Source organism: Jaculus jaculus, chromosome 10 (genome assembly GCF_020740685.1).
Source record: "Jaculus jaculus isolate mJacJac1 chromosome 10, mJacJac1.mat.Y.cur, whole genome shotgun sequence".
Taxonomy (NCBI): domain Eukaryota; kingdom Metazoa; phylum Chordata; class Mammalia; order Rodentia; family Dipodidae; genus Jaculus; species Jaculus jaculus.
In genome coordinates, this window is record NC_059111.1 from 24,816,784 (window position 1) to 24,844,182 (window position 27,399).

Sequence of the window (27,399 nt, forward strand, 5' to 3'; positions counted from 1 at the left end):
TGAAAAATGATAAAAATAAAGCAAGAATATTAATACATTTGATTTTACTTCACTTTTAAGTTTTTCACTGTCCTGTCAGTACAAACTCTTGACCATTACAAAAATACCATTCATCAGTTACTGTTTAAGGATATCTTGCAACAAAGACCTGGGGGGGGGGGGGGAGGTGGCTTAAGCAAGCTGATGTTAATTTCTGCTTTCTGAAACAGTCTGGAAACAGGCAGTCCAGGTCCATTATGAAGGTCCTTCAACAAAAGTGTACAGGGTCCCAGGATCACTGTGGTTCTCTTCCATAATGGGGTATTGCTTTCTCTGGGGCGGTCCAAGAGGAGTCATGACTGGTCCACATTTCAAGCAATAGGATGGAGAATGCAAAACATGCCATTTTTAAGGACGCACATTGTTTTCCCTCACCTTCTACTAGCCAGAACGCAGCAGTATCTACAAGGGACATTGAGATGTAACCTTTGTTCTGGGAGACATGTACCTAACTGAAAATCAAAGTTTCTACTGTGATGTGAAAAGGATGGGTGTTTTCTGCTGCTCCAGGCTTCCACTGATAAAGATTAGTTCACACTTCGTTCACCCACCAAAAGCAATGAAATGTAACACACTATGGGATGTTTTTAAGATGTTTCCATGGTATAAAACCAAAATATGATAACTTAATTTTCTGTCTGCCAGTGAAGCACACAGAATTACAGGAAAAAGACTATTCCCTTGCTATTTCCTTCTTGAGGAAAATGGTGTTTTTAGGTTTTTTGTTTTTAATAAAATACTGACTAGCAAGACTGGCACTTTATCTGGTAGAGCTACTTTAGAGTACCAGAACAAAAATATTTCTTCATCAAATAAGTAAAAAGTCAGTAGTACTTGTTACAGCTTCTGAAGAAAAACTGGTAAAATTGAAAGGCAGAGAAAGACTTCTCAAGCCATCTATACATTTTTCTCCTTTATTAAGGTAGAAAAAGTCATGATTCATACTAAAAGTTCATCTACCCATAAGAGGTAGACATGGAACCCATTGTAATGGTGAACCCCTTCCGTCTCCCAGCACAGGAGGACAGTTTAAAGTCTTACCTTACAAGGCAGCTGCATATCCAGCCACAACTGGTTTGCTTGTGCCCTGACACAAACCTCTGAATTTTTGAGCTATGTTGTATATAAAGTTGTCCATCTAATATATTAAAAATTACTCCAATATGGCCTCAGTGCACCACTCAAAGCTACAAAAGAGATAGCTAGAACTGTTTTTTACAATACATTTTTTGAAAAGGGCAAACCAAAAGTAACAGACTGTGAAAGGCACTTCACAGCTGGCTCATTTAGACGCCCCCAGGTGAATGAGCGCCATGATGGTCGTATAGCTATGGAACAGGTCGTCGTCCTTCACCTCCGTGCACTTCCTCAGTATGAAGTTCCCGGTGACTATGCGGTCACAGCCAATCTCTCCATTTCCAAAGAAGCCGAATAAGGGAACACTGGGAAAGAACTTTCTAAACGCATCAGCCTCAACGTTCCCCTTGGCTCTGTAGTACTGAAAGCCCCGGCCAACGCATGCGAACATGAAGCCAATGGTGTTCTGTTCTGGGATGTTGGCTGCCTTAAGGCGCTGCATGGCTGCCTCAGCCGTCTTCTCATCATTCACATCCTCACTGAGGAGAACTGTGGCACTCTGGATTCGGTGCCCACTGAATGAAAGTCCAACTACACCTGTGGCATCGATATCCACAGGGTTCCTGGAAAACAAAATTAGAAAAGCATCAGAACATGTGGGAACAAAATTTTAAAATATAAACTCCTTTCTGATTTGCTGGGGGGGGGGGGAGAGATGCTGCTCTTAGCAATTTAGCCTGAGACTCACCCTCCTAGATTGGGGGGTATTACAAGGAGCAAAATTTAAAAGAGGGCTGATTAAGACAAGCAACTACCTACCTTAGCCACAAATACAATGGGGCCCCATACATTCGCAGATCACCGAAACTCACCCTGGATTATTAGCAGGTACTGAATAGCTTTACTGTTCTCAATGGAACCTTAACATCTGATGGAAATATATACCAAAGATACCTACATTTTTGTGGTGGTGCTTAGGATCAAACCCAGGAGCTCACCACACATTCTAAGAAAACTCTCTACCACCAAGCACCCAACCCAAAACCCAAAGATATCTACTTAAAGGAGCTCCTTGGTTATTTTACATTGTGGTGTCTTCCTCTCACCCCAACAGGCTGCCAAAATATTAAAAATCTAACCATGGAGGATAATTTCTCACTCTAAAATTTTTAGCTCTGTTTCCTCTATGGAAAGAAATATGATTCCAGTGCTTTTTGTGTTGTTTATTGCTTTAAGCCTAGAAGTTGGCTGGATCTAATGGTAAGAATTCCTGTGTTCGTTTTTATTGGCTTTTTAAATGAAATGCTTTAGCCTTACAAAAGAAAATGTGATGTTAATAAAGTTATAAAGCATACAGAGTGAGCATCCATTGGGAGAGGTACAAATTCTTTATATCTCTATCAGTGTTTTCAGTATCTGATTCTATTACATAAGCAAGAGTCTCTGGGTTGGCAGACACTAAGTCTCAAAAAGGTTAAGTAACTAAGTAAAACCAAGCAGTGGCAAAGTCTCTTGGAGAGGGGCAGGCCCCTCTGCTAAAGGCCTTCTTTGTCTACAAGTCATGTGTATTGTCAGTCTCTTGGGTCAATTATGTACCTGCCTTTTGGCAGGGGGCTGGAGTAGATCAGGCCAGCTGGACAGCATTAAAATAGAGCACTGACTGGCTGTTTTTTTTTTTTTTTTAACCCAGAAACACAGTATGAAGAGCACATTAGAAGCACTGGTGTGTAATATAGGACTCGACAGGATGTATTTTCACATTAGGTATGAAAAGTAGACAGCATGCAAATAAGCACACCAGTGGGACTGAGTCTCCGATTTGTAAGCCCAAGTGAGATACTTGCATTTCAAAAGTAAACTGTATGTGCAATCCCCAGTGCCCCAACGTTTATTTAATTTAAAGTAACAAAAGACCTTGAGAAACTTAGGCAAGAAAGAAAATAAACTTGAATAACCAGACAATTAGACATATGAATGCATAAAATCCAGGACTGGATGTCCCGCCTGGAATTCAGTGCACTTGGCTCTTCTCCCTTCTTCCTCACTAGTAGTCCAGGGACCTTGACTTAGCAGTTTGCTTTTCCTGGTCTACCACCCAAGACAGACTTTACAACCAGGATGATTTATGTCAGTCATAGATTCTGATCCTAATGGTTGATCTCCAAGTCACCACTCTAGCATCCAAACATAAACACAGGGACAAACAACTAATCGTTTTAAGAGGCACTGGAGAAGTGGTAGGGTCTCTTTATCTTGTACTTGGAAACAAAGATACTTATATCTACAAAAATGTTTCAAACTCAAGATGCTACACACCTTCATTCAAAATAAGTTAACACTGCAAATTCAAAACAAGCCCAGAAACAAAATAAAAGCAAAAGAACAAAACAAAAAACCCAAACCTTAGTAATGTAAAGCAAAGAGCCACAATTTTTGAGCTTGAAAAGGCCTTTCAAAAGATCTATGACAAAATTTCCAAAAACGTATACAAGGGCTAACAGCAAGGCAGCTCTAAGATGCTCTCGGAGAGAAAAAAAGGTTTTGTGACCAAAGCCTGCAAAACTGCCTCAGGAATTCTCATACCCACCCACAAGATTTCTACAACACAGAGCACATCTTAGAAGCTCTGATAAGTTTTACCATGTACTTCCTTTAAAGGAAACAGGGAGGTATGGAAGTTAGATTTTTATAATAGCTATAGTTCAGTCAAGAGAAAACACAATTTCTCTGCATCTCAGTGATCATATGTTAAGAGGCTGCAGTTGCCTCACAGACACAAGTTCCTCAATCTTAAACCTCTAAGCAATGCTGTTTGTAAAGGAGGTGCTTGAAGGCTGGACAGATGGCTCAGCTAAAGGTGTGTGCTCGGTTGCAAAGCCTGCTGCAATGGGCTCGATTTTCCAGTACTAACGTAAAGCCAGGCACAAAGTGATGTATGTATCTGGAGTTTGTGTGCAGTGGCAAGAGGCCCTGACACACCCATTCTTTCTCTATCAATTCTTTTTTAAAGAATGTGCTTATAAGACTCCATTGCAAGTTTCCAACCACAGGACTTCTGCTAACTTGTCACGATATCCAGATTAACATATGGACAAATCCCAGCATCAATCTAAACTCACTCAAAATACTTGCATAATTAACAGGGCTAAGTGGAAACTGTTTAAAACAAGTTACTTCACCTGTTCCTATTGTTACCCTTTTTTCTCTTTAAAAATCCAGTCCTTTTCCTTTGACATGATTTTTAACTGAACCACGGTCTCCCAATTAGCCAATCTATTCTGTATTCAAATGAAAGTTATCTTTGCTTTTATTTTAACATCACTTATGATTTCTTTGCAGAAGTGACATCTTAATGTCACGAAGAGTGACAAAGGTGTCAGAGAAAATATCAACAGGCAATGAGGAAAATCACTCTTCAGAAGAGGAAGAGTGCAACTAAGAAGTTCTTAAAGGACAACTCTCCATGCTTATGCTGAGTGGGCCCCTTATCCATAGCAAAATGGAACAGACAGCAGTTCTTCAAATTGGGTTTAAAAAAATCCCAAACAGTAAGAAGCTGACACCATGCCCATTCACCCACAGAAGGAACCAGAGCACAGCAGACATACTTCTCAGAAGTCAGTGATGACAAGTTGTCCACCTGGCCTCCAGCCAAGATAATGTTCATGTCACTGAAAGTGCTGACTACTCGCTGCAGGTAGTTACTGGCTCCCACCTTACAGCAATTGTAGCCAAAGACAAGGACCACACGAAGCTCGGGGTTATCTAGAAGACCTGCAGAAGTGAAAAGTAACAGTTAAAGACAGCCTTAAAACAAGACTTATTTACTATTCAAATCTTACTTGCAGTTAAATTTTCCCTATCAAGGAAACTTAGCTGGTTATTTGAAACACCTCACAAAGGTAAGGAAGCAGTTATATATCAAGCAAGAGCTCTCATTTTACCATGATACAAGCTGCTTCCACACAGGCCAGCGTCTGGGATGAAAGGGATATTGCTGTGAACAAAATAACACTTGGCAGCAGTAGGGATTTAAAAATGGAAAGAAAGGGTACTAAGACCTGAACTGGGGGGACTGGTAGTCCCCCCAAGACATAGTCAATCTATACAATCTAGGAATGTGAGTGCCCCTATTTGGGAAAAGGATCCTGAGATGAGATCGCCTGAATTATCCAATGTGCCCTAAGTCCAGTGAGTCAAAAGTGTCCATCCTTCAGAAATACAAAAAAGAGAGTGCGGCCACAGAACCACAAAGTAGCGCAACCTCAGCAGCCACTGGAAGCAGGAAGAGAACATATGCTCTCCTAGAGTCTCTAGTGTGGCTCTGGTGATACTTTTAGACTTCTCACTTCCTGAACAGTGATGGAATAAATCTGCATTGTTTAAAGATATAGTGGTCCTTTGTAACAGGAGCCTCAGGAAACCACCATGCCACAGTCATATAGGCTCTGCCCCACCTACCAGGAGCAAGGAGAGGCAGGCAGTAAATGGACTGGCCACAGGAAACACATCCCAAAACAGGAGCAAGTTCAACCCAGTGGCACATGGACTAAAAGCAGGGGCCACTAGGGGGCAACAGAGCTCTGGGAGCAGGCCATGCTCCACTTCCCAGGCTCCCTGCTCTCACCTCAGTCTCTGGCACCTTGTTTACACATTTTTGAAACTCACTGGTATTACCTGAACAGCTGGCTTCTAAAATGGGAAGAAACTCCAATACCTACCTACACTCATGATTCTATTTGATTCAGTCATATGACTTTCACCTTCACAGACCAAAGAAAAAGCTACCAGAAATAAGGCTAATTCAACAAAACACAGGGTATGAGACTGAGGCAAAAAAAGACAGGACAAGTATGAGAACCTGGGAAGACTCATTCCTCACTCCAGAGTCTGGTTGAAGCCTCTCACCAGCTAAGAATCAAAATACAATGAAGCACATTTAGCATCCACTGTGAAGGTTGTCAACATAGAGACAATACTGTTTTGATTCAAAAGTATTTTCGAACAATGTTAAAATTTCAATAAATGAGGCTTAAGGCCTGAGTGTTTATGACCTTGGGTGGGGCCTTGGTCCTCTAAGACAAATAAACTGTTAACTTTTGCTTACAGTGAAGATATAACTTTCTGTAGCTCTGTGATCTAAAGTGTCACCTTATTAAGTGTAACCCTGTCTGGTACTATCTTGTGATCTCATTTAAAAATATTTTTAGCAAGATTTTAAAGATAACTTCTACCAAAATCCTATATGAAGCTATTGTAAGGACCACGAGGAGTAACTCTTGAGAATTCCACACCCATGCTCGTGGCTGTGCTGCCTTCTTTCCCTGAATACCTCTTACCCTATTCTAAAATCTGTATTTAAACATCTCTTTTTAAGGGCTGAAGGGATGGCTTAGCAGTTAAGGTCCTTGCCTGAGAAGCCTAAACTCGGGTTTGATTCCCCAGTGCCCACATAAGCCAGATGCACAAGGTGGCGTATGCATCTGAAGTTCATTTGCTGGTGTACCTATTCTATCTGCTTCTCTCTCAATATAAATATATATATTTTTTCAAGGTAGGGTCTCGCTCTAGCCCAGGCTAACCTGGAATTCACTCTGTAGTCTCAGGGTGGCCTCGAACTCACAGCAATCCTCCTACCTCTGCCCCCGAGTGTTGGAATTAAAGGCATGTGCCACCATGCACAGCATAAATATTTTTTAAATCTCCTTTTAATAAACTCCAACTCTGATTCATACCAGCTGATCCTGAAATTTTCTTCTCAGCAAAGTCTAGGATCCCTAAAGGATCACGGGAAGGATTACTACAGTAGCATGGAGTAGTGCCTCTGCCCCACCACTGCCGACCAAAAGACCAATTGCTAACATAAATAAGGATTTATTCTTGAATAAATCTGGGCCTCTGGTCCATATCTAATTCTCCACCCCAGTAAGTCACAGGTTTGGCCAATGATAAGAACAATAGTATCTCATAACACCATGAACTTCAGACCATTACTAAAGGATTTTTCTTCTCTCTCTTACACACTAGCTTAGGAATTACTATTATTATTGGTAGAACACATTTTCAAAATGGGAAAAGACCTGTAAGATGAATAGCCAAGTTGTATTACAAACAAGATGATTAATCCAGAAATGACTAGCCTAGGATTGCCATGGCTAGTCAAAAGCAGTGTTAGGAAATTACCGAGTAACCTCATCCTGAGCAGCCTGTATGAAGTCTTGAATGTAAGCACAAGGGAGGACATGACAGTAACGTCACCCCAGTACCAGCGCAGGACCATGGCCGAGCACTCCTGAGCTTCCTCCTCCCCCTCCTCATATCAGTGAAGTGAGTCCCTTCTGCTTCTTACCATTATCATCATCTGATGAGCCCCAATTTTATACGCTGGTCCAAACCACTCCAGACCCCATCTAATCACTGTGCCCACCTCTAACTCAACACATCCAAACCACAACTGACATTCTGATTCTTCCAACCTCACTTCAGAAAATGGTACTGTGCAGGTGCATCTGCCAGAAACATGGGTGATGCTGATTCCCTCATTCTCATCCAACATGGAGCCAGTCAATAACCACATGCCGGCCACTCACTTCCACATTTCACTTGAATCCATTTACTTCTCTTCAATTGCACTTGCTACCTCCCCGGTCCAAACTGCCACGCATGCCTTAACCACTGGAACAACCTATTTTTCCTGTATCTGTTTTGTAGAAGTTTAATTGTCAAAAATAACATTATACATGATGCTTTACAATGGAGCTGATTGATCCTGCATCTGCCTTTGTATGCCTCCAACTGATCACCACGTGGCAACAAGTAATTCCACCTCCCCATCTTATTATGCCACTCTGTTGAGACTCCTGGCTTCCCACTGCCCTTCCTTCTATGGCCTGTCCAGCTGCATCTTCCACCTGCGCTCACCCTCTCCACACACTTGATGCCAGCCAGCTGTGTCATGACAGTCACACCCTGAAGAGGCATTCTCACGTCTTTCCATTTCCTGTCCTTTGATCTCTTGGCTACTTTGCTGGTTTTTAGTGGGGGCTGGGGGTGTTGGTTGCTGTGGTTTTGTTACTGTCAGACAGTTGGGAAAATAAAGATAACTCCTCTGTACTGGAGCCTCCTTCCCATCTCAGTCAAGATGTCATCTGAAACTAGACTGAGTTCCATGCCTGGGTGTCTTCTGGCACATCTGTGGTTGTTTATTCACTCAACTTCCCCTGGCTGGGAGATGGAGGAGGTAGGGACAGTATCATCACATACAGTGACTTGTACCCAGAATACAGTTTTTCAATGAATAAACAGTGGCCTTTTATGAAATTTCACAGAGGTGCTCTTGCATTTCTTTCTCAAGAATTCAAACTGATTGCCAATGCATTTTCTCCTGTCATTCCAGACTGCTTTAACACAGGATTCCACAGAGACCTTAGAACAATCTATACCTTATTTTTTCTTTAAATGCACCACCATTTTGGTAAGATTTCTCAAGAAAACAAAAAGTGTGTGTGAAATTATATGTATTACAACACTGAGTCAGATCATATCTCTCACACACAAGGCCTCACCGCATGTATGCTAACGATCAAATACAAGACCCTGTCTTCAGGGCAATTTCATGAAAGAAACTAAGGAACTTGAGTTCCTTCTCTGCTTATGGTGAGACCTACCTTTCAGACAACTTCTGGGGGTGACTACGACTAAGACAGTGAGGTAGGAAGAAAACTACAGTCCACCTCCTATTCTTTCTGCATACATAGCTTTCTTGAGGCACAGCCGTCCTCTTTGTAATCACCTATGGCTGTCGTTGAGCTCCAGCATCAGAGTCTAACAGACGCCACCATCTAGCTGGTGAGCCCTGAGATATTTACTGACTGTAGAAAAGGTTTATTTTATTGTACCAGAGGCTAAGTGAATGTCACAGCACACAGAAAAAGTTATCTGCTATAGGAATTGGTTCAGGAACACAAGCTGGGACTTTGAAGAAAGCATGTCCTATATCACAGCCTTCAACCGCTCTCCCTCAGCTGTTTCAGACAGTCCAAATTTTAAAAATACATAAATTAGAAAACAGCCAGGTATCGTGCACTTGGGAGGCTGAGGCAGGGGAACTTGAAGCTTGAGGCCAGACTTCAGTACAAGAAAAAACAAAAACATAAAATATGAGACATAAGAAAACAGAGATCATCTTAGGCCAGGCAGAGCTTCCAGAAGACCATGAACAGGCAGGAACAATGCCTTGAGCTCCATCCAGGCTGCTGAGAGCAAGCAGCTCAGGAAAGAATACTCCATGAAGCTCATGAGCATGACAAATCGGGAGCTGATTTCCTTTTCAGTTTCATCCTACACTCGCTACAATGCAAACATGTTCTAATAAAAATTAGTGGGCCAGGGATGTCGCTTAGTGGTAGAACATTTGCCTAGCATGTGTGAGACCTGAAATCAATCCTCCGTACTGCCACAAAAACAAACAAACAAACAAACAAAAAAGTGCTGGAGAGATGGTTCAACAGTTAAGGCGCTTGTCTGCAAAGCCTAACGACCCAGGTTCAATTCCCCAGTACCCAGGTAAAGCCAGAAGTACAAAGTAGTGCATGCACCTGGAGTTCATATACATTGGCTGGAGGCCCTGGCTCACCTATTTGACCTCGAACTCACGGCGATCCTCCTACCTTTGCCTTCCAAGTGCTTGGATTAAAGGTGTGCGCCACCATGCCCAGCAAATATATGTATTTTTTTTAAATTTATTTATTTATTTATTTGAGAGTGACAGACACAGAGAGAAAGACAGATAGAGGGAGAGAGAGAGAATGGGCGCGCCAGGGCTTCCAGCCTCTGCAAACGAACTCCAGACGCATGTGCCCCCTTGTGCATCTGGCTAATGTGGGACCTGGGGAACCGACCCTCAAACCGGGGTCCTTAGGCTTCACAGGCAAGTGCTTAACCGCTAAGCCATCTCTCCAGCCCAAATATATGTATTTTTAAAACCTCATAAAATGCTTTCTTCTGCTCAGGATTTTGGCTCTTTTCACTAAATTACCAAAACTATGACTCCAGCTTCAATCTGCGCTACTTAGTGCCTTAGTGAGAATTCCCAAGGTGCTTCAGGCCAGAGGAGGGAATACTGCCTAGAAAGGTACCACACCACAACTCTAGAGAAGCAAAGATAGTACAAAAAGATGTGTGTGTATATGGCTTCAATCAAAAGACAAAATGGGGCTGGAGAGTTGGCTTAGCGGTTAAGCGCACTTGCCTGTGAAGCCTAAGGATCCGGGTTTAAGGTTTGATTCCCCAGGACACACGTAAGCCAGATGCACAAGTGAGCGCATGCATCTGGCATTCGTTTGCAGTGGCTGGAGGCCCTGATGTGCTCATTCTCTCTCTCTCTCTCTCTGTTGCTCTCAAATAAATAAATAAAAATAAACAAACAAAATTTAAAAAAAAAAAAAAGGCTGGAAGGCCTGGAGAGATGGCTTAGCGGTTAAGCGCTTGCCTGTGAAGCCTAAGGACCCCGGTTCGAGGCTCGGTTTCACAGGTCCCACGTTAGCCAGATGCACAAGGGGGCGCACGCGTCTGGACTTCGTTGTCAGTGGCTGGAAGCCCTGGCGCGCCCATCCTCTCTCTCTCCCTCTGTCTTTCTCCCTGTGTCTGTCACTCTCAAATAAATAAATGAACAACAACAACAAAAAAAAAATATTAAAAAAAAAAAAAAAGGCTGGAGAGATGGCTTAGTGGTTAAGGTACTTGCCTGCAAAACTTAAGGACCCATGTTCAACTCTTCAGATCCCATATAAGCTAGACGCACAATGTTACACAAACACACAAGGTCACATGTGCACAAGGTCACATACATGTTTGGAATTCGATTACAGTGGCTGGAGGCCGTGGTGTGCCAATTCTCTCTCACACACATTAAAAAAAAAAAAAAAAAAGCCAGGCTGCAGAGATGGCTTAGCGGTTAAGCGCTTGCCTATGAAGCCCAAAGACCCTGGTGCGAGGCTCGATTCCCCAGGACCCACGTAAGACAAGGTGGCACATGCATTTGGAGATCATTTGCAGTGGCTAGAGGCCCTGCTGCCCCCCTTCTCTCTTTCTGTCGCTCTCAAATAAATAAAAATAAAATAAAACAAAACTGGGTGTGGTGGCACACACCTTTAATCCCAGCACTTGGGAGGCAGAAGTAAGAGGATTGCTGTGAGTTCGAGGCCACCCTGAGACTCTGTAGTGAATTGCAGGTCAGCCTGGGCTAAAGTGAAACCCTACCTTGAAAAACCAAAAAAAGAAAAGAAAAGAAAAGCTCTCCACTGGGCCCTGACCTTTTCCCATTTCTTCTCCCATTCCTGCTTCTCTTGTCTTGCTGAAGCACTATGAGTGGCCATCTCTTAGGTGCAAAATTCAGAAGTTAGCACTGACTGCCCAAGGCTCCCTTGCCTGGAGATGAGAATTATCAAGTTAAAAGCTTGCTACAGAGAGCTAGAAAATGACAGAAGTAGGGCAGCTGCCAGCTTAAATTCTTAACATGCATGACAAATATAGAATGCCTTTGCGTGTCCATATCTTCTTGCTTTGACAGGCCTGTGTGCATGGCTGGCAATGTTAGCTGCCCATGCCTGGCTAATATGTTCTACCCCTTTCTCTAACAACTCTCACTGTTTTTAGCACTGTTAGGGACAGTTGTAAAAGCCAATCTTAACATGTGCATTCCTTTCATTTATTTATTTTTTCCTTTTTGAGGTAGGGTCTTACTTTATCCCAGGCTGACCTGAAACTCACTATGTAGTCTCAGGCTGGCCTCGAACTCACAGCGATCCTCCTACCTCTGCCTCCTGAGTAACTGGGATTAAAGGCAGTGTACCACCATGCCTAGCTTCCTCTTATTTTTCTGATCAATAAACCAAATAAAATTTTCCTTTGCTGTGACACAATGTTTTATTCCAGGTCTTTAATTCAGAGCAAGTTTCTCAACTTTTCAAAACCTACTTTCTTACCTATAAAGTAAAAATAACTAACTAGAAGAGGCACGAGGATTAAATGGTTGACTTACATAAAGCACTTAACAACATGGAAGCATAGTAAGTTAGGAAATGACTAAAGAAATTAGCAAGTGATCAGATCTAAGTGTCCCCTCAAATAAAGACCACTTATCTCCTCAGGCTGGCTGATCCCCATACAGATAAGGAATTAGCACTGAAGAGCTTTTTTGTGGTGGTGGTGGCGTGTGCGTGCTCGTCTATGGTGACTGGCACTTGACTGGGGGTGTCTAGAGCACAACGTCGGTGTTCTGCCCCACAGCTCTTCTGCCCAATCTTGTTTTCAGCCACTCTTTTTACTGATTCCAGGGCTTGCAGGGCTCCCAAGATTCTTGGGTCTCTGTTCTCCTACAGAACTGGAGTTACAGGCACACGTGGTCACAATCAAGCAGTTTTACATGGGATCTGAAAATTGGAACTCCAATGGTCCCAGGACCCTCAAGACCTTATGCCTGCACAGGAAGCACACTGAACCATTGAGCCATCTCTCCAGCCCCTGAATAGTTTTTATGTGATAATTTTAATGAGTTAAACAAGTCCAAACAATTCATTTGCAGATACAGACAATAAAAGGACCAAATACTTTTGCTTGAATAGCTAATTTGCAGTTTATTGTAGTAAGTTAAGCATTCTTGCCAAAGCCTGGACACTAGACCAAACCAGTTTGTTTCCGAATACACTCTTCCAGCCACACTTTCTGCCTCAAAGGTCTTAGTACAATCCTGGCTCTAGACTCTGCCTTAACTTGTTCCTTTTATAACACCTAACCAAGTTCACTGTGCCTGTCCCCATCTTTCTAGTTAGTAAACCTAGAACCAACTTGTTTTTTCTAAGGAAAAAAAAGACTTGCATAACAAATGGTTATTACTAGTATTAAAGCTTAAAAACGTGTCAGCTTTAACAAAAAATAAAAGGGTAAGAACTTATTCAAAGATCAAGAATCAGAATTCAAAACTAAATACAAATAAATTTATCAACAGAGTACTTATAGTACTTACAGAAAAATTTCCTCTCTGGTCATCTACGGCCTAATAAACACATACAGAAAGAGAGAGGGAGGGAGAGGGAGGGAGGGAGTTCTCACCCCAAAGGGAATAAGAGTTTATTCTGGTGCCAAATATGAATGATCATGGTCTGGGAACACAGACTTAGGTAACCCCAGATATACCAATTCAATCTTCATGAAGTGTTTTGAGTAACAAAGAAAGTCATAAATTACAATACCTTCAAGGGGCTGGAGGGATGGCTTAGCAGTTAAAGGTACCAGCTTGCCAAATCTGACTGCCTGTGTTCAATTCTCCAGTACCCATGTAAAGCCAGATGCCCAAAATGGCACATGCATCTGGAGATTATTTTAGTAGCAACAGGCCCTGATATGCCCATTCTTCTTTTCCTTTCTCTCTCTCCTTGCAAATTAAAAAAAAAAAAAAAAAAATTAAGAAATAACCACCTTCAAATACATTGGTGGAAACATCAGGTTATAGCAAAGTGGGGAAACCTCTACTACAGGACTCAGGTGTGTCTGATGACATTCTTAGATTTTAGGCTGATGGCAGCTAGAGGGTGTGTTCATATATTCTAGAAAGATTTTCACAGTAGACACAAGGATGTTAGTTCACACATAGAGGTGGGCAATACATGTGCATTTAGGGACCTATTTTTAGATAGCCTAAGATAATTTGGATTATCTGTATCTCCAACATTCCATCCTCTCCACCATCATGAAAGATCTAAGCGATCAGCTTTGTAAAATTTTCAATGTTGGATAACAACTACATGACAAAGAAAAGAATTTTTTTTAAACCAAATTCTACCAAATACTACCAGCTTCCTTAACCACTAGCTTAAATTAGCAATACTGGTAATAACAGGTGCAGTTTCTCCCAAAGGAGTCTAATATCTACTAAGTAGCTAGAATTAAAACAAAATTAATCAATATAACCAGCAATTAATGATAAATAAGAGTAACTTACCTACTTCAGTAAGCTGGTGCCTTTCTAGTGTTAAATGCTTTGGATCCTTAATAAAATGAAAGGGCCGAATTTTTATTCCTTCAATTTGAGGGAATAATAAAGCAAAACCAGATTCTCCAATTTCTATTTCCTGAGGTCGACTGCTACCTGATCCCATTGGAGTCACTGGGGAAAAAAGGAACAGCTTTACTAAGACATTTGATATAAACTGAATTTAGTCTGGTGACAAAGCAAACCGACCCATCCCACCTCCGCAACTATAGCTGTCGCCACTAGGTGATCACCAAGACAAACAGCCACGGCTGCGGTGACGGGCCTTTGGCAGTTCTAAAGTGTACTGTCATGATGTCTGCAATGCACTTTCACTAGTGTTCAGAAAGAAACGCTTCTGTAAACACAAAAACTAAAAGCAACAGTGCAATGTTTTCAGTCAGTAAATCGAGATGAAGAACACAGGACATGCACCAGACTACTCTTCTTTCAATTCCACAGGCTCCACGTTTTTCAAAAGAAAAGGTTGGGGAGTAGCAAATTCCACTCGCAACAATTTATCCTACACTATGGAAATGGCCAATGAAAGATCAGGACTCATGCCATGAGACTTCTGGCTGTTCTAGCACACTTCCATTCTCCCACAAGAAAGATATCAAAACATAAAAAAGGGCTGGAGAGATGGCTCAGCAATTAAGGTGCTTGCCTGTAATGCCTAAGGACCCATGTTCAGCTCTCTAGGTCCCATAGAAGACAGACACACATGCAATGTCACATATGTACACAAGATGGTACATGCGCCTGGAGTTCAATCACAAGGGCTGGAGGCCCTGGTGCACCAATTCATTTTTTCTCTCTCTCTCAATCTCTCTCTCTCCCTCTCCCTCCCTCCCTCTCTCTCTCTCTCTCTCTCTCTATACACACACACACACACATGTAAATTTTGAAAAGGTATAGCCAAGTGAAAGGCTATCTGAATTAAAACCACAACAGACTTTTCTATAGAAATTGACAGGATGAAAACATATGGAAATGCAAACAACCAAGAAAGGTCAATTAGACCATCAACAGGGCTGGAGAGATGGCTTAGTGGTTAAGGCACTTGCCTGAGAAACCTAAGGACCCAGATTCAATTCCCCAATACCCACATAAGTGAAATGCACAAAGTCGCACATGCATCTGGCGTTTGTCTGCAGTGGCTAGGGGCTCTGGTGTGCTCATTCTCCATCTGCCTCTTTCTCTCAAATAAATAAAATATTAAAAATATATTTTAGGGCTGGAGAGATGGCTTAGCGGTTAAGCACTTGCCTGTGAAGCCTAAGGACCCCGGCTTGAGGCTTGATTCCCCAAGACCCACGGTAGCCAGATGCACAAGGGGGCACATGCGTCTGGAGTTCATTTACAGTGGCTGGAGGCCCTGGCGTGCCCATTCTGTCTTTTTCTCTCTATCTGTCAAATAAATAAATAAAAATAAACTACATATATATATTTTAAACTTTTTTTTGACGTAGGGTTTCACTCTCAAACTCATAGTGATCCTCCTACCTCTGCCTCCCAAGTGCTGGGATTCAAGGCGTGCACCACCATAACTGGTTCTTAAAAACACTTTAAAAGAAGACCATCAAAGAGCTGAGAAGTTAAAAATACTTGCTTACAAAGCCTGCAGGCCTGGGTTCGATTCCCCAGCCATCAACATAAAGTCTGACACAACAAGTGATGCTGGTATTTGTTTGCAGCGCAAGAGACCCATCCTCGCCCATACACGTGCAAGCGATAAAAAATGACTATCATGACTTAAGTTATCCAGATGAGTATGGTTTAGATCAAGGGGACAAAAGAAAACCTAAAATCTCACACTGTTAATTATTTTATACAAGGGTACCAATATAATAAGAAAAATTTTCAACAAATAATGATGGTGAACAAGTGCTCTTTTTTTTTGTTGTTGTTTTTGTTTTTTGGTTTTTCAAGGTAGGGTCTCACTGTAGTCCAGGTTGACCTGGAATTCACTATGTAGTCTCAGGCTGGCGTTGCACTCACAGTGATCCTCTTATCTCTGCCTCCCACGTGCTAGGATTAAAAACATGTGCCACCATGCCCAGCTAGCACCCCAATATTGAAAACACATAAAATTAAAACTAGGTAACTTACAGAAGACACTCACAGTGATCCTCTTACCTCTGCCTCCCAAGTGCTAGGAATAAAAACATGTGTCACCATGCCCAGCTAGTAACTCCAATATTGAAAACACATACAACTAAAACTAGGTAACTTATAGAAGACAAAAAATATCTGTGATTGTGGGTTAGGCAGATTTTCTACAGATAAAAAATTAAACATAAAGCCAGGTGTGGTGGCACACGCCTTTACTCCCAGCACTTGGGAGGCAGAGGTAGGAGGACTGCCATGAGTTTGAGGCCAGCTTGAGACAACACAGTGAATTCCAGATCAGTATGGGCTAGAGCAGGACCCTACCTTGAAAAACCAAAAACCAAACCAAACAGCAACAACAACAAAAAGCATAAAAGAAAAAAAAAATTGGCAAAACTAAATTTCACTAAGATAGTTTTCTACTCATCAAAAAACACTGTTAAGAAAGTAAAGGAGGACTAGGGAGATGGTTCAGCAGTTAAAGATGCTTGCAAAGCCTTCTGGCTGACCCAGGTTCAATTCCCCAGTACCCAAATAAAGCCAGATACACAAAGTGGGCCATGCCTCTGGAGTTCATCTGTTAACAGGAGGCCCTGGTGTGCCTATATGCATGTGTGCTTGAGTGCACACTCTCTCTCTCTTTCTCTCTCCTTGCAAATAAATAAAAACATACAAAAATAAGACAATACAAGACAAGACACAGGCCATAGGAAATGTTGACGCCTGTACTTGTTATGGGTTCATATCAGAACATTCTAGAAAGAGCTTCTATAGCCCAATAATGAAAGACAGACATTCTAACAGAAAGTCATTTAATAACATGAGCAGTCCACAAAAGCCTAATCAAATAGCCATTAAACACATGAAAAGGTATTCAACATAGTTATTCATTATATAAGCTGAAAGAAAACAATAAGTCTCTTTCTATTCACTATACCAGCTAAAATTAAAAAACTAAAAATTAAAAAGTTGGAAAGACTATAGAACAAATGGAATCCTTCCATACTGCTTTTAAGTTAAATATGCACCAATGCTAAGACCCAGCAAGTCCACTTTTTTTTTTTTAAATGAAGCTGGACGTGGTGGCATATGCCTTTAATCCCAGCACTCAGGAGGCAGAGGTAGGAGGATCGCCATGAGTTCAAGGCCACCCTGAGATGACGTAGTGAATTCCAGGTCAGCCTGGACCAGAGTGAGGCCCTACCCTGAAAAACCAAAAAAAAAAAAAAAAAAAGTTTTAGATGAATTACTGGTACATGTAATATAAATGAATCTTAAAAACCTATTAAACATATGCTGGGCATGGTGGCACAGGCCTTTAATCCCAGCACTCAGGAGGTAGAAGTAGGAGGATCACCATGAGTTCAAAGGCAGCCTGAGACTACATAGTGAATTCCAGGTCAGCCTGGGCTAGAGTGAAACCCTGCCTCGAAAAAAACATATTAAACATTTATATTGTGTGAAAAAGCCAAAACACAAAAAGAAATGTCCATTTATATGACACTGAACAACAGGGAAAACTAACCTACCATCACCAGATCAGAACAGGGGTTCTGGCAGGAACTACCAGCAACAAGGAAAGAAGGAACTACTTTGGCTCAAAGAAAGAACCAGCAGGGGGCAGCAGAAGCAAGGAGCCACTAAGCAAACACCAAGGCCAAGTCCTGACTGGATCATGTGGAGTGGCATCTAGTCCCTAAAGACCAGGAGAGAACTTACAAGTCAAAACTGCCAGGCATGGTGGCGCACGCCTTTAATCCCAGCACTCGGGAGGCAGAGATAGGAGGATCACCATGAGTTTGAGACCACCCTGAGAATACAGAGTAAATTCCAGGTCAGCATGGGCTAGAGCGAGACCCTACTACAGAAAAGAAAAAAAAAAAAAGGTCAAAACTGCTTCAGAATAAGACAGCGACAAAAGGCTCAAACTCCACAGATACACATGAGGTGACAGAAAACAAGGGTACCACCCATGTCTGGCTCTCCCTTTATTGACTCTGTAGCTCCATGGTAGAAATTTTCAAAAGGACACATTTGGTTGTGTTGGGGAAAACCACATTACCATAGTATAGAGGAGATCAGGGAAATACCATAAGAAATGAGAGCTATGGTTCTACGTAAGCATTGTGAGTAGCCAGTAAAAATCACTACCAGGGCTGGGGAGATGGCTTAGTGGTTAAACGTTTGCTGTGAAGCCTAAGGACCCCGGTTCAAGGCTCAATTCCCTAGGACCCACATTAGCCAGATGCACAAGGGGGTGCACGCATTTGGAGTTCGTTTGCAGTGGCTGGAGGCCCTGGCGCGCCCATTCTCTCTTTCTCTCTTTCTCAAATAAATAAATAAATAATTTTTTTTTAAAAAAAGCACTACCATTCATTCACTTCAAGACAATTCAAGTTTCACAAAACCATGGCCACCGATAACATTTTTTAATCCAATGAAAAATGTGAGAGATGTGAGAGTTCCTAACTATGATTTTATTCTGTTCATTTGCAAACATTTACGACACACAAGGCTTCAATGTACAACTCTTACATTCAAATCAAGTCTCTCAAGGATGGGGAGTAGCTTGGTGCTAGGGTGCTTGCCTAGCATGTGCAGGGCTCTGGGTTTGATCTCTCGAGAACAGTAACAGGTAGGTTTTGCATACTGTATGATCTGTTCTAAACGTTTCCTAAGCATGAAGGCACTGGATTCTCATAACCCTTCAAGAAGGATCCTAATAACCCATTTCACTGATAAGGAAACCTGAAGCCCCGTGGTAATGGCTAATCTTGACTGTCAACCTGATAGGCTCTGGAATCAACCAGGTGACTAATCTGCAGGCCTGTCTGTGAAGGAGATTCTAGATTAGGTTAACTGCTATCAGTGGTACCACTCCTGGGGGGCGGGGGGGGGGAGTCCCAAAACTAAGAGGAAGGAGAAAGATCGGAGCATGAATGTTCTTCATCTGCTTCTCGACTCTGGACTCAATGTGACCAGCTGCTTCATGCTCTGGATGCCATGCCTTCCCCACTGTGTCGGACTTTAACCCCAACCTGTGAGCCAAAGTAAACCAGGCCTTCCTTAAATTGCTTTTGTCAGGTGTTTTGTTGGAGCAACAAGAGCAGTAACTACTGCGTCCACGGATGTCGGGTAACTTGCCCTAAGGCGTGCTAAGTGAGTGACACAGCTGGAATCCCAACCCAGGGATTCTAAGCGCTGCACCACCGTCACGGCAGCAGAAGCAATCAGAAGTGACAGCAGATTCACCATCAGTAATCAGTCCTGGGAAGGAGCACAACCTCCCAGTGGCAACAAGCAGAGAAACAGGAATTTGCTAGTGAGACTCACAGTAGCTGTTAATCATTCCTACCTGTAAGAAACAGGACTGGGTGAAGGGGCAAGACTCTGAAAATGCCTGCAAGTACTTCTCAGTTTGAGACAGGTAAAATAAGAGCTCTCCCTTGTGATGAATGGCTGAGGGAAAGATGAGTTTTTCATTTGGTTCTTAGGTAGCCTTGCAGTCTAAAGTACTAAGCACACGTAGCTGTGAGGTCTAGGACTGGGAGATGGCTGGCGGGGAAAAGGCTTGCCATGCAAGCATGAGGCTCTGCGCTTGAATCTCCAATTCCCATATAAAATGCTGGGTGGAAGTATACATATGTAACCCTAACCCAGAGAATCCCTGGGGCTCACTAGCTAGCTATCTAGCCAATCAGTGAGTTCTAGGTTCAGTGAGAGACCACCATGCCTTAAAGAATTAGGTGGAGAGTGATCAAATAAGACATTCCACATCTCTGGCCTCCACGTGTACCCACATACATAACAACAAGCATGAATACACACACGAAAGTAAATAAGGCTAATGTAATTCTCTAAGCATGACTAACTTTGTTATATTTTAGATGACTAAAAATGTAAGTGTGCTTTTCAGCTATAAATAATTCCCCAATCCATGCAATCCCACATTAAAGCAAGGAAGAAATCAAGTTGCTAATTTCTCACCTACAATTCCTGGAGTCACAATCCCAAGGACCTGGCACTGTTTTGGGAATAGTTTCTCAAGAGCTAATGCTGTTTCCATGGTAGTTCTTTTCCTTGCTATAATAACAGAGAAGCACAATTATTAAACATTATACTTAAGATCCAATCTAACAATATAAATAAAGCAGTACTTAACATCAGAGCACTTTATAAGAAAGTCTGAATGCTTTGATTAAAATAAGTGGTTTCCTCATTTTGACTCCTGTTTTGGCTTTCATATTCGAAATCTGACCACTGCCATCAAAAGTTTTCTCTGCCCTTTGTTCACATACTACTTTATTCGTATGCTACTTATTTCTTTTGAGAGAGAGAATGGGTACGCCGGGGCCTTTAGCCACTGCAAGCTGCAGATGCATGCGGCCCCTTGTGGTGCACATGTGACGTTGCACGCTTGCATCACTGCATCTGGCTACACGGGACTGGGGTTTCGAACATAAGTTCTTAGGCTTCACAGGTAAGCACCTTAACCGCTAAGCCATCTCCTCTCCAGCCCTCATATGCTACTTTGGCCCAGCAATGCCAAATGTAGCAGCAGAACTATACCTGGGATGTGCTATCATTCCTTTCTGTGCAGTTGATGTCACAGCAAAACTACAGCTTGACTACACTCAGTGTCGGAGTAGACAAGGAGGATCCATCATCTGAGTCAAACTCTCTGCCTCAGTGTGCCCATCCTAGATTCTCAGTCTGTTATTTTCCCTCCACAAATCAATAATGCATAATATCTGTAGAACCTTTAATAGAGGGACTTCATGCTACATTAAAAAGCCAAGATAACCAAAATCATACACTTGTGTTTTTTCTTCTTTTGTTTTATAAGGTCTCACTCTAGCCCAGGCTGACCTGAAATTCACTAAGTAGTCTCAGGGTGGCTTTGAACTCAGTGATCCTCATACCTCTGCCTCCTGAGTGCTGGGATAAAAGGGGCGCACCACCACACCCAACAACATCCTGTGTTTTAAGAATAAAAAGAAGTGCATGGAGGATGCAAGTATTTCAAAATGAGAATAATGACTTTCCAAAAAAAAAAAATCTTAAAGATGGGCTTGGTGGCAGACTCCTTTAGTCCCAGGCACTCAGGAGGCAGAGGTGGAAAGACTGCTGTGAGATCCAGGCCAGCCTGGGTCTACAGAATGAGTTCCAGGCCAGCCTGGGCTACAGTGAGACCCTGCCTCAAAAAAAAAAAAAAAAACAAAAAAAAAAACAAAAAAAAAAAACACACCTTATCTAAGCGGTACTGTAGGGTCAGAGTCCAATCTGAAGCACACAGGGCTCCTCCCAGATCAAAAAGAGACATGTCCATGCTTACTTCATGCAGTAGTTCAAGAGGCCCAGAAGGTGAGCAGCTCTCAGGGCAATGTCAAGCTCCCAAAAGAAGGTTCAGAAATGACTAACAGTAGCAAAAAGCACAACCTGTTCTCTTTTGATATTACCTCTTTTATGGCCACGGCACTCTTCCAGACTGATGAAAGTTTCAGAGTCAGCCATGTAGAGAACGGTCTGTGGTAAAATGTGAACATTCTACATCGAGAAAGAAACACTGGAATGAGATCCATGAGTCCACAGATGCTTTTGTGGTTTCCCCCAGTCTCCCTCTGGTCCAAACTGCTGCCGCCCTCGTCTCCCTTCCCACCCACGTGGCCCTTCTGCATCCACCCATGTCTCCCGTATGCTTCACTCGGCTCATGCATTTACAGGTGCCTTACTGTGCGCCTATTATTTCTTCAAATCAAACTCAGCCCAGCCCTCAAAATGCTCATTTTCATGCTGGTAATTTAGCTCTTAGAATAAAAACATCATGTAGTGTTGCAGTCAATTTCTTGTTGCTGGCAGAGAGCACCCAACCAAAAGCAGTTTGTGAGTTACAGACTTGAGGGGAAGCTCCATGATGGCAGGAGAAAACAATTTCATGAGCAGAGATTGGACATCACCTTCTGGTCAGTATCATGCGGACAACAGCGGCAGGAGAGTGTGCCAAACTCTGGCAAGGAGAAGCTGGCTGTAACATCTAGAAGCCTGCCCCTAACAACACACTTCCAATGAGGTTCCAGTTCCCAAACTGCCATCAGCTGGGGATCAAGCAGTCAGAACACATAAGTTTATGGGGGACACCTGAATCAAACCACAAGCAGGTACTAGTAAAAGATGCCATTAGCTTGACTGGAATAGGTATCACAGTAACAAAAACATCTCAGCACACAAGCTCTATTACTCTTTTGGTTGCCTGTCAAATTAAGAATCCTAGGTTTTCACTAGTTTCCCTCAGCTCACTGTTACCTGACCCACCCACTGCTCTCTTTCCAAAACAACTTAAGATTGTCTCCTTTAAGGTGCTGCACCTTGGTATCATCCTTCTCTTCAAAACCTGTTCCTAGATGATACACACTCAGTACTGGGGACCTTGGTGCAGCATCATTTACTTGTACTGCCTCTGTGAGCAGGGCTGACTCAGACCACTGGCTTTCTAGTAAGCCTCACAGGCAGACAAGTGTCAAAGTGGCTAAATTAATCAAAATAATCAGGAGACTTATTTCAAATATTTTTATTATCAGAATGGAATAAAGTACTTATAGAGCACAGCTTCATCATGGGCTAGATGAGAAAATGTTGCCCCATGGGACTTTGGGGACTGCTTACATGTTTTAGGGTAGATTCTAGGTAAACTCCCTAAAGATAATGAAAACAGCAGGATAACTTATGGTGTCCCCTGTTCTGGAAAAGACTTATTGCTACATACTCTTGGTTCTACATGACATTTTAGAAAAGTAACAACTAGTTGCCAAAATTAAAAATATAGGAGCTGGAGATGTAGGTCAGCTGGTAAAGTGCTTGCCCAAAGACCTGGAGCTCCATCCCCTGTACTGTGTAAACCAGGTATGGTAATACACACCTGTTATCCCAGAACTCTGGAGGTGAGGAGAGGAGGACCGAAAGTTCAAGATCATCCTTGAGATTAGGGGCAAGTCTGAGACACCTAAGATCCTGCTTCAAAATATTCCATAGAAGGGCTAGAGAGATGGCTTAGCAGTTAAGTGCTTGCCTGTAAAACCCAAGGACCCCAGTTAGAGGTTCAATTCCCCAGGACCCATGTAAGCCAGATGCACAAGGTGGTGCATGCATCTGGAGTTCATTTGCAGTGGCTGGAGGCCTTGGCATGCCCATTCTTTATCTATTGGCCTCCTTCTCTCTCTGTCACTCTCAAATAAAAGTAAAAAATAAACATAAAGAATATTAAATTCCACACAAGTTTTACATAATATTCCTTTGAAAAACACTAGCAATACTTAAAACTGCATGCCTCTTGACTAGGTCTAAACAGAACTGCTAGGCCCCTCCAAGTTCATGGAACCCACTTCAACTTCCTGCCTGACTTTCCAATCACTTAGTACATAGTACTGATGAGTGATTGAAGGAAGCAGAGCCCAAGGAGGATCCTTATCTCTAGAAAATGCCCCTGCACTTAAGATAATTCAGAAAACACAAAGAAAGCAACATACATGCTTTGGGCAACCACCATGTTTTATTTCCACCAGCAGTTTGATGTCTTTAAGGCTACTATTATATTAATTTTAAAAGTGATATGATGAGAATGTTCAATGAACATCTACTGAAAACTTATATTCTAGGACTACAGATCATATGTATGGTACACCTTTTTACTATTTAATCCTTACAAGAACATGAAAAGGGTACAAGGGAGTTGAAATTATGGAAAACAGAACCTGAGGCTCAGAGGGAAAGAACTTTTAAAAAAATCATATTGCTAGTATGTACCAAAGCTCCAGTTCACATCTAAGACTGTCTGGCAGTAGTTGCCACTATAATACACACATACAGACAAATCAGAGCTAGGTAACAACAACCCAGGACTGGAGAGATGGCTTAATGGTTAAGGTGCTTGCCGGCCAAGGCTAAGAATCCAAGTTCGAGTCCTCAGTACCCAAAGGTGGCTGTGGTTGTTTGATTCAGGTGTCCCCCATAAATTTATGTTCTGAATGCTAGGTTCCCAGCTGGTGGCAATTTGGAAATTGGCACCTCCTGGAAGTAATGAATTGCTGGGGGCGGGCTTGTGGGTGTTATAGCCAGCTTCCTCTTACCAGTGCTTGGAATACTCTCCTGCTGCTGTTGCCCATCTGATGTTGGCCAGGGGGTGATGTCTACCCTCTGCTCATGCCATTATGGAGGTTCCCCTCAAGTCTGTAAGCCAAAACAAACACTTTCTTCTCACAAGCTGCTCTTTCTGCCAGCAATGTGAAATGAACTACAACGGTGGCACATGCGCCTGGTGTTTGTGTACAGTGGCTAGAGGCCCTGGCTCTCCCATTCTCATTCTATCTTTCTGTCTCTCTCAAATATTTTTAAAAAATAATTCGGGGCTGGAGAGATGGCTTAGCGGTTAAGCGCTTGCCTGTCAAGCCTAAGGACCCCGGTTCGAGGCTCGGTTCCCCAGGTCCCACGTTAGCCAGATACACAAGGGGGCGCACACGTTTGGAGTTCGTTTGCAGAGGCTGGAAGTCCTGGCGCACCCATTCTCTCTCTCTCCCTCTGTCTTTCTCTCTGTGTCTGTCACTCTCAAATAAATAAATAAAAATTAAAAAAATAATTCGTATTGTGGTACAATTTTGAAAATAGCCACACACTTCTATCTCCAATGGACCTTTCACTAACATTCTGGCTTATTTATTGTTTTTCCTTCATCTTAACCCAGATTATACTAAACATAATTTTGCAATGTTTTCCAACTTTATCAACCTCTTGTCATCAAAGGCACTCTGTAATTTATCATTTAATGATCCCATTTTCTAAAAACGTGTCCTTAATTTCCCTTACTACAGATGATGGTCCAAAGAACACGTTTGTGGAAAAGTCTCTGCTTGCATTCTGAACTTTTCCAAATGGCAAAGTTTGGGCCAAAGTACTAGAGAAAAAAAGTCTTCCTGATGGGTCTGAATCTCAGAGACCAAAGAGTGAAGGAGACAACCACACAACGCAGCAGGAAACAAGACTGCTCGCACCCACGTGTGCGTACACACACACACACACACACACACACACACACACACGGTGTTCTACTACACAGACATAAAAGTAAGAGCCAAGGTTCCTACAGTGCAAAGGGACAGACAACTGCATATCATACACAGTCCACTGACTGGACTATGGGCAGCAAACCTTTCACAAGCAAGGAGTACACTAAAGGAATCCACATCTCAGTTTCTAAATACCATTCTCCACTGAAAGAAACCACTGTTCTGGAGACATCGTTAGCTTCAGGACTGAAGCAGACAAAACACAAGATTAAACTTAATATCGGGTTCCAAAATGTGAGGAAGTACAATGACGGTCATCTCTAGGACACTGAAGCTGCCCTGACAGGCTCACGAGCCACATGGGGGACAACTTAAGCACCAAAATAAATGCTGGCAATGACAGATACATTCTGAATCAGCGACCAAGAGCACATGGGCAAAGTAAGTGAGCAAACTGAAAGAGAACACTACGTTTCAAAGTTTTTTACTAATTATAATGAGAGAGCAATTTTACAGGGCACACTTTTTATTTTTATTTTTTTTTTTTGAGGTAGGGTCTTACTCTAACCCAGACTGACCTGGAATTCACTATGGAGTTTCAAGATGGCCTCGAACTCACGGTGATCCTCCTCCCTCTGCCTGCCGAGTGCTGGCATTAAAGACGTGCACCACCGTGGTGTGCCAAGGGCACACTTTTGGCAGATGCCACTCCATTCGAGTGACTTAAAATAATGTCACCAGCAATGGGACAAGAGAAAACTCTGCCTCCTGAAAGGATGCTATGAGAAGAGCACACCATTTGCTTCTATGCTGCTCCCGTCAAAGATGCATCGGGGCTAGAGAGATGGCTCAGTGGCACTTGCCTATAAGCCTAATGACTCTGGTTCATTTCCCCAGGACCCATGTAAGGCCAGATGCACTCGTTTGCAATGGCTAGAGACCCTGGCGCACGAATTCTTTCTCTCTCCCCCCTTTCAAATTAAGTAAATAAATAAATGAAAATTCGTCCCCAAAGCCTGGCACCAACCTTGCCAGTGACTGTTGGCGCCCATCTTACTTGCCTCGAGCTCCTCGGCTACTACGCGGACCAGGCAATGCCCGTCCAGGTGTCCGGCGTCGGCCACGCCCGCGGAGATCCAGGTGACCCGGCGATGGGTCCGCAGCACTCTGCGCACGCACTCCCTCCATAAGCGGCACACGCTGGGGACGCAAAGGCACTAGGCGTTGGCAAGGGACGACGCCGTCCGTCGCGGGGACCACCGGAGCCCCCAGCCCCTCCCTCGCGGCTCAGCCCAGCGGCAGGAGGTCCCCCGGGGTTGTGGGCGGGGAGGGGGAAGCAGGTGTCGGGGCGCTGGCTCCCAGGCACGCGGCCACCCGACAGCCCCGGGTCACCCCGCCCGCCTCCCCTCTCCTCACCCGGCCACCCGCAGCAAGGCCTTGGCGGGCAGAAAGGTGAGCACGCGTTCCACCACCTCGGCGAGGTTACTCAGCACGTAGGTGCCCCGGGTGTCTGCGAAGGAGGGGCCGCCGCCGTCACCGCCGCCGCCCACCGGCTCCATTCCCTCCATTCCCTCGCCTGCCCGAGGGCGCCGGCGCTACGGCGGCTCGGAGGAACCAGGCGACCGCGGGGCCCGCCGCGCACTGAGCAGGCGCCGCGCGACACTTCCGGCGGCAGGGGGCGGGACTACCGCAGAGGTGCCGGAGGACGGCTGGCGGCGGGCCTCCTTCCCCCATAGTGTTCCCGTGCGTCTTGTCATGACCCCCGAGCTACGTACATCTGAGCCTCCCGCTGTTCTTGCAGCGGAGCATCCCCCTTCCACATCTTTCTCCAGTTCCGCATCAGGCTGGCTCCTCCAAGGCAGGGAACAGGTCCTATTTATGGGCCTTTGAAAAGCCCCAGTGCCAGCCGGGCGGGGTGGCACACGCCTTTAATCCCAGCACTCAGTAGGCAGAGGTAGGAGGATCGCTGTGAGTTCGAGGCCAGCCTGAGAATACAGTAAATTCCAGGTCACTCAATGACTTTCTGTCCTTGGGCGGCTAATCTAGGTATAATTGCTGCGAAAGCACATCCGTAACAAATCTGGG

General features: G+C 43.5%; 1 protein-coding gene across 2 annotated transcripts; it reads right to left on the minus strand.

Annotated features, from left to right (window-relative positions):
- Positions 1-27: 27 nt before the first annotated feature.
- Fbxo22 (F-box protein 22) lies at positions 28-27,180 on the minus strand. Of its 2 annotated transcripts, none has more exons than XM_045160995.1 (7): positions 27,090-27,180; positions 26,376-26,514; positions 21,718-21,805; positions 20,246-20,341; positions 14,117-14,281; positions 4,725-4,890; positions 28-1,739 (listed from the first exon to the last, which is right to left on the minus strand). In XM_045160995.1, exons 1-7 carry the CDS (start codon positions 27,152-27,154, stop codon positions 1,322-1,324), a joined length of 1,137 nt encoding a protein of 378 aa, XP_045016930.1. In that variant the 5' UTR covers positions 27,155-27,180; the 3' UTR covers positions 28-1,321. The 2 variants fall into 2 exon arrangements, with proteins under 2 accessions (XP_045016930.1, XP_004660485.1); XM_004660428.2 differs by lacking the exon at positions 27,090-27,180 and adding an exon at positions 26,731-26,909.
- Positions 27,181-27,399: the final 219 nt, after the last annotated feature.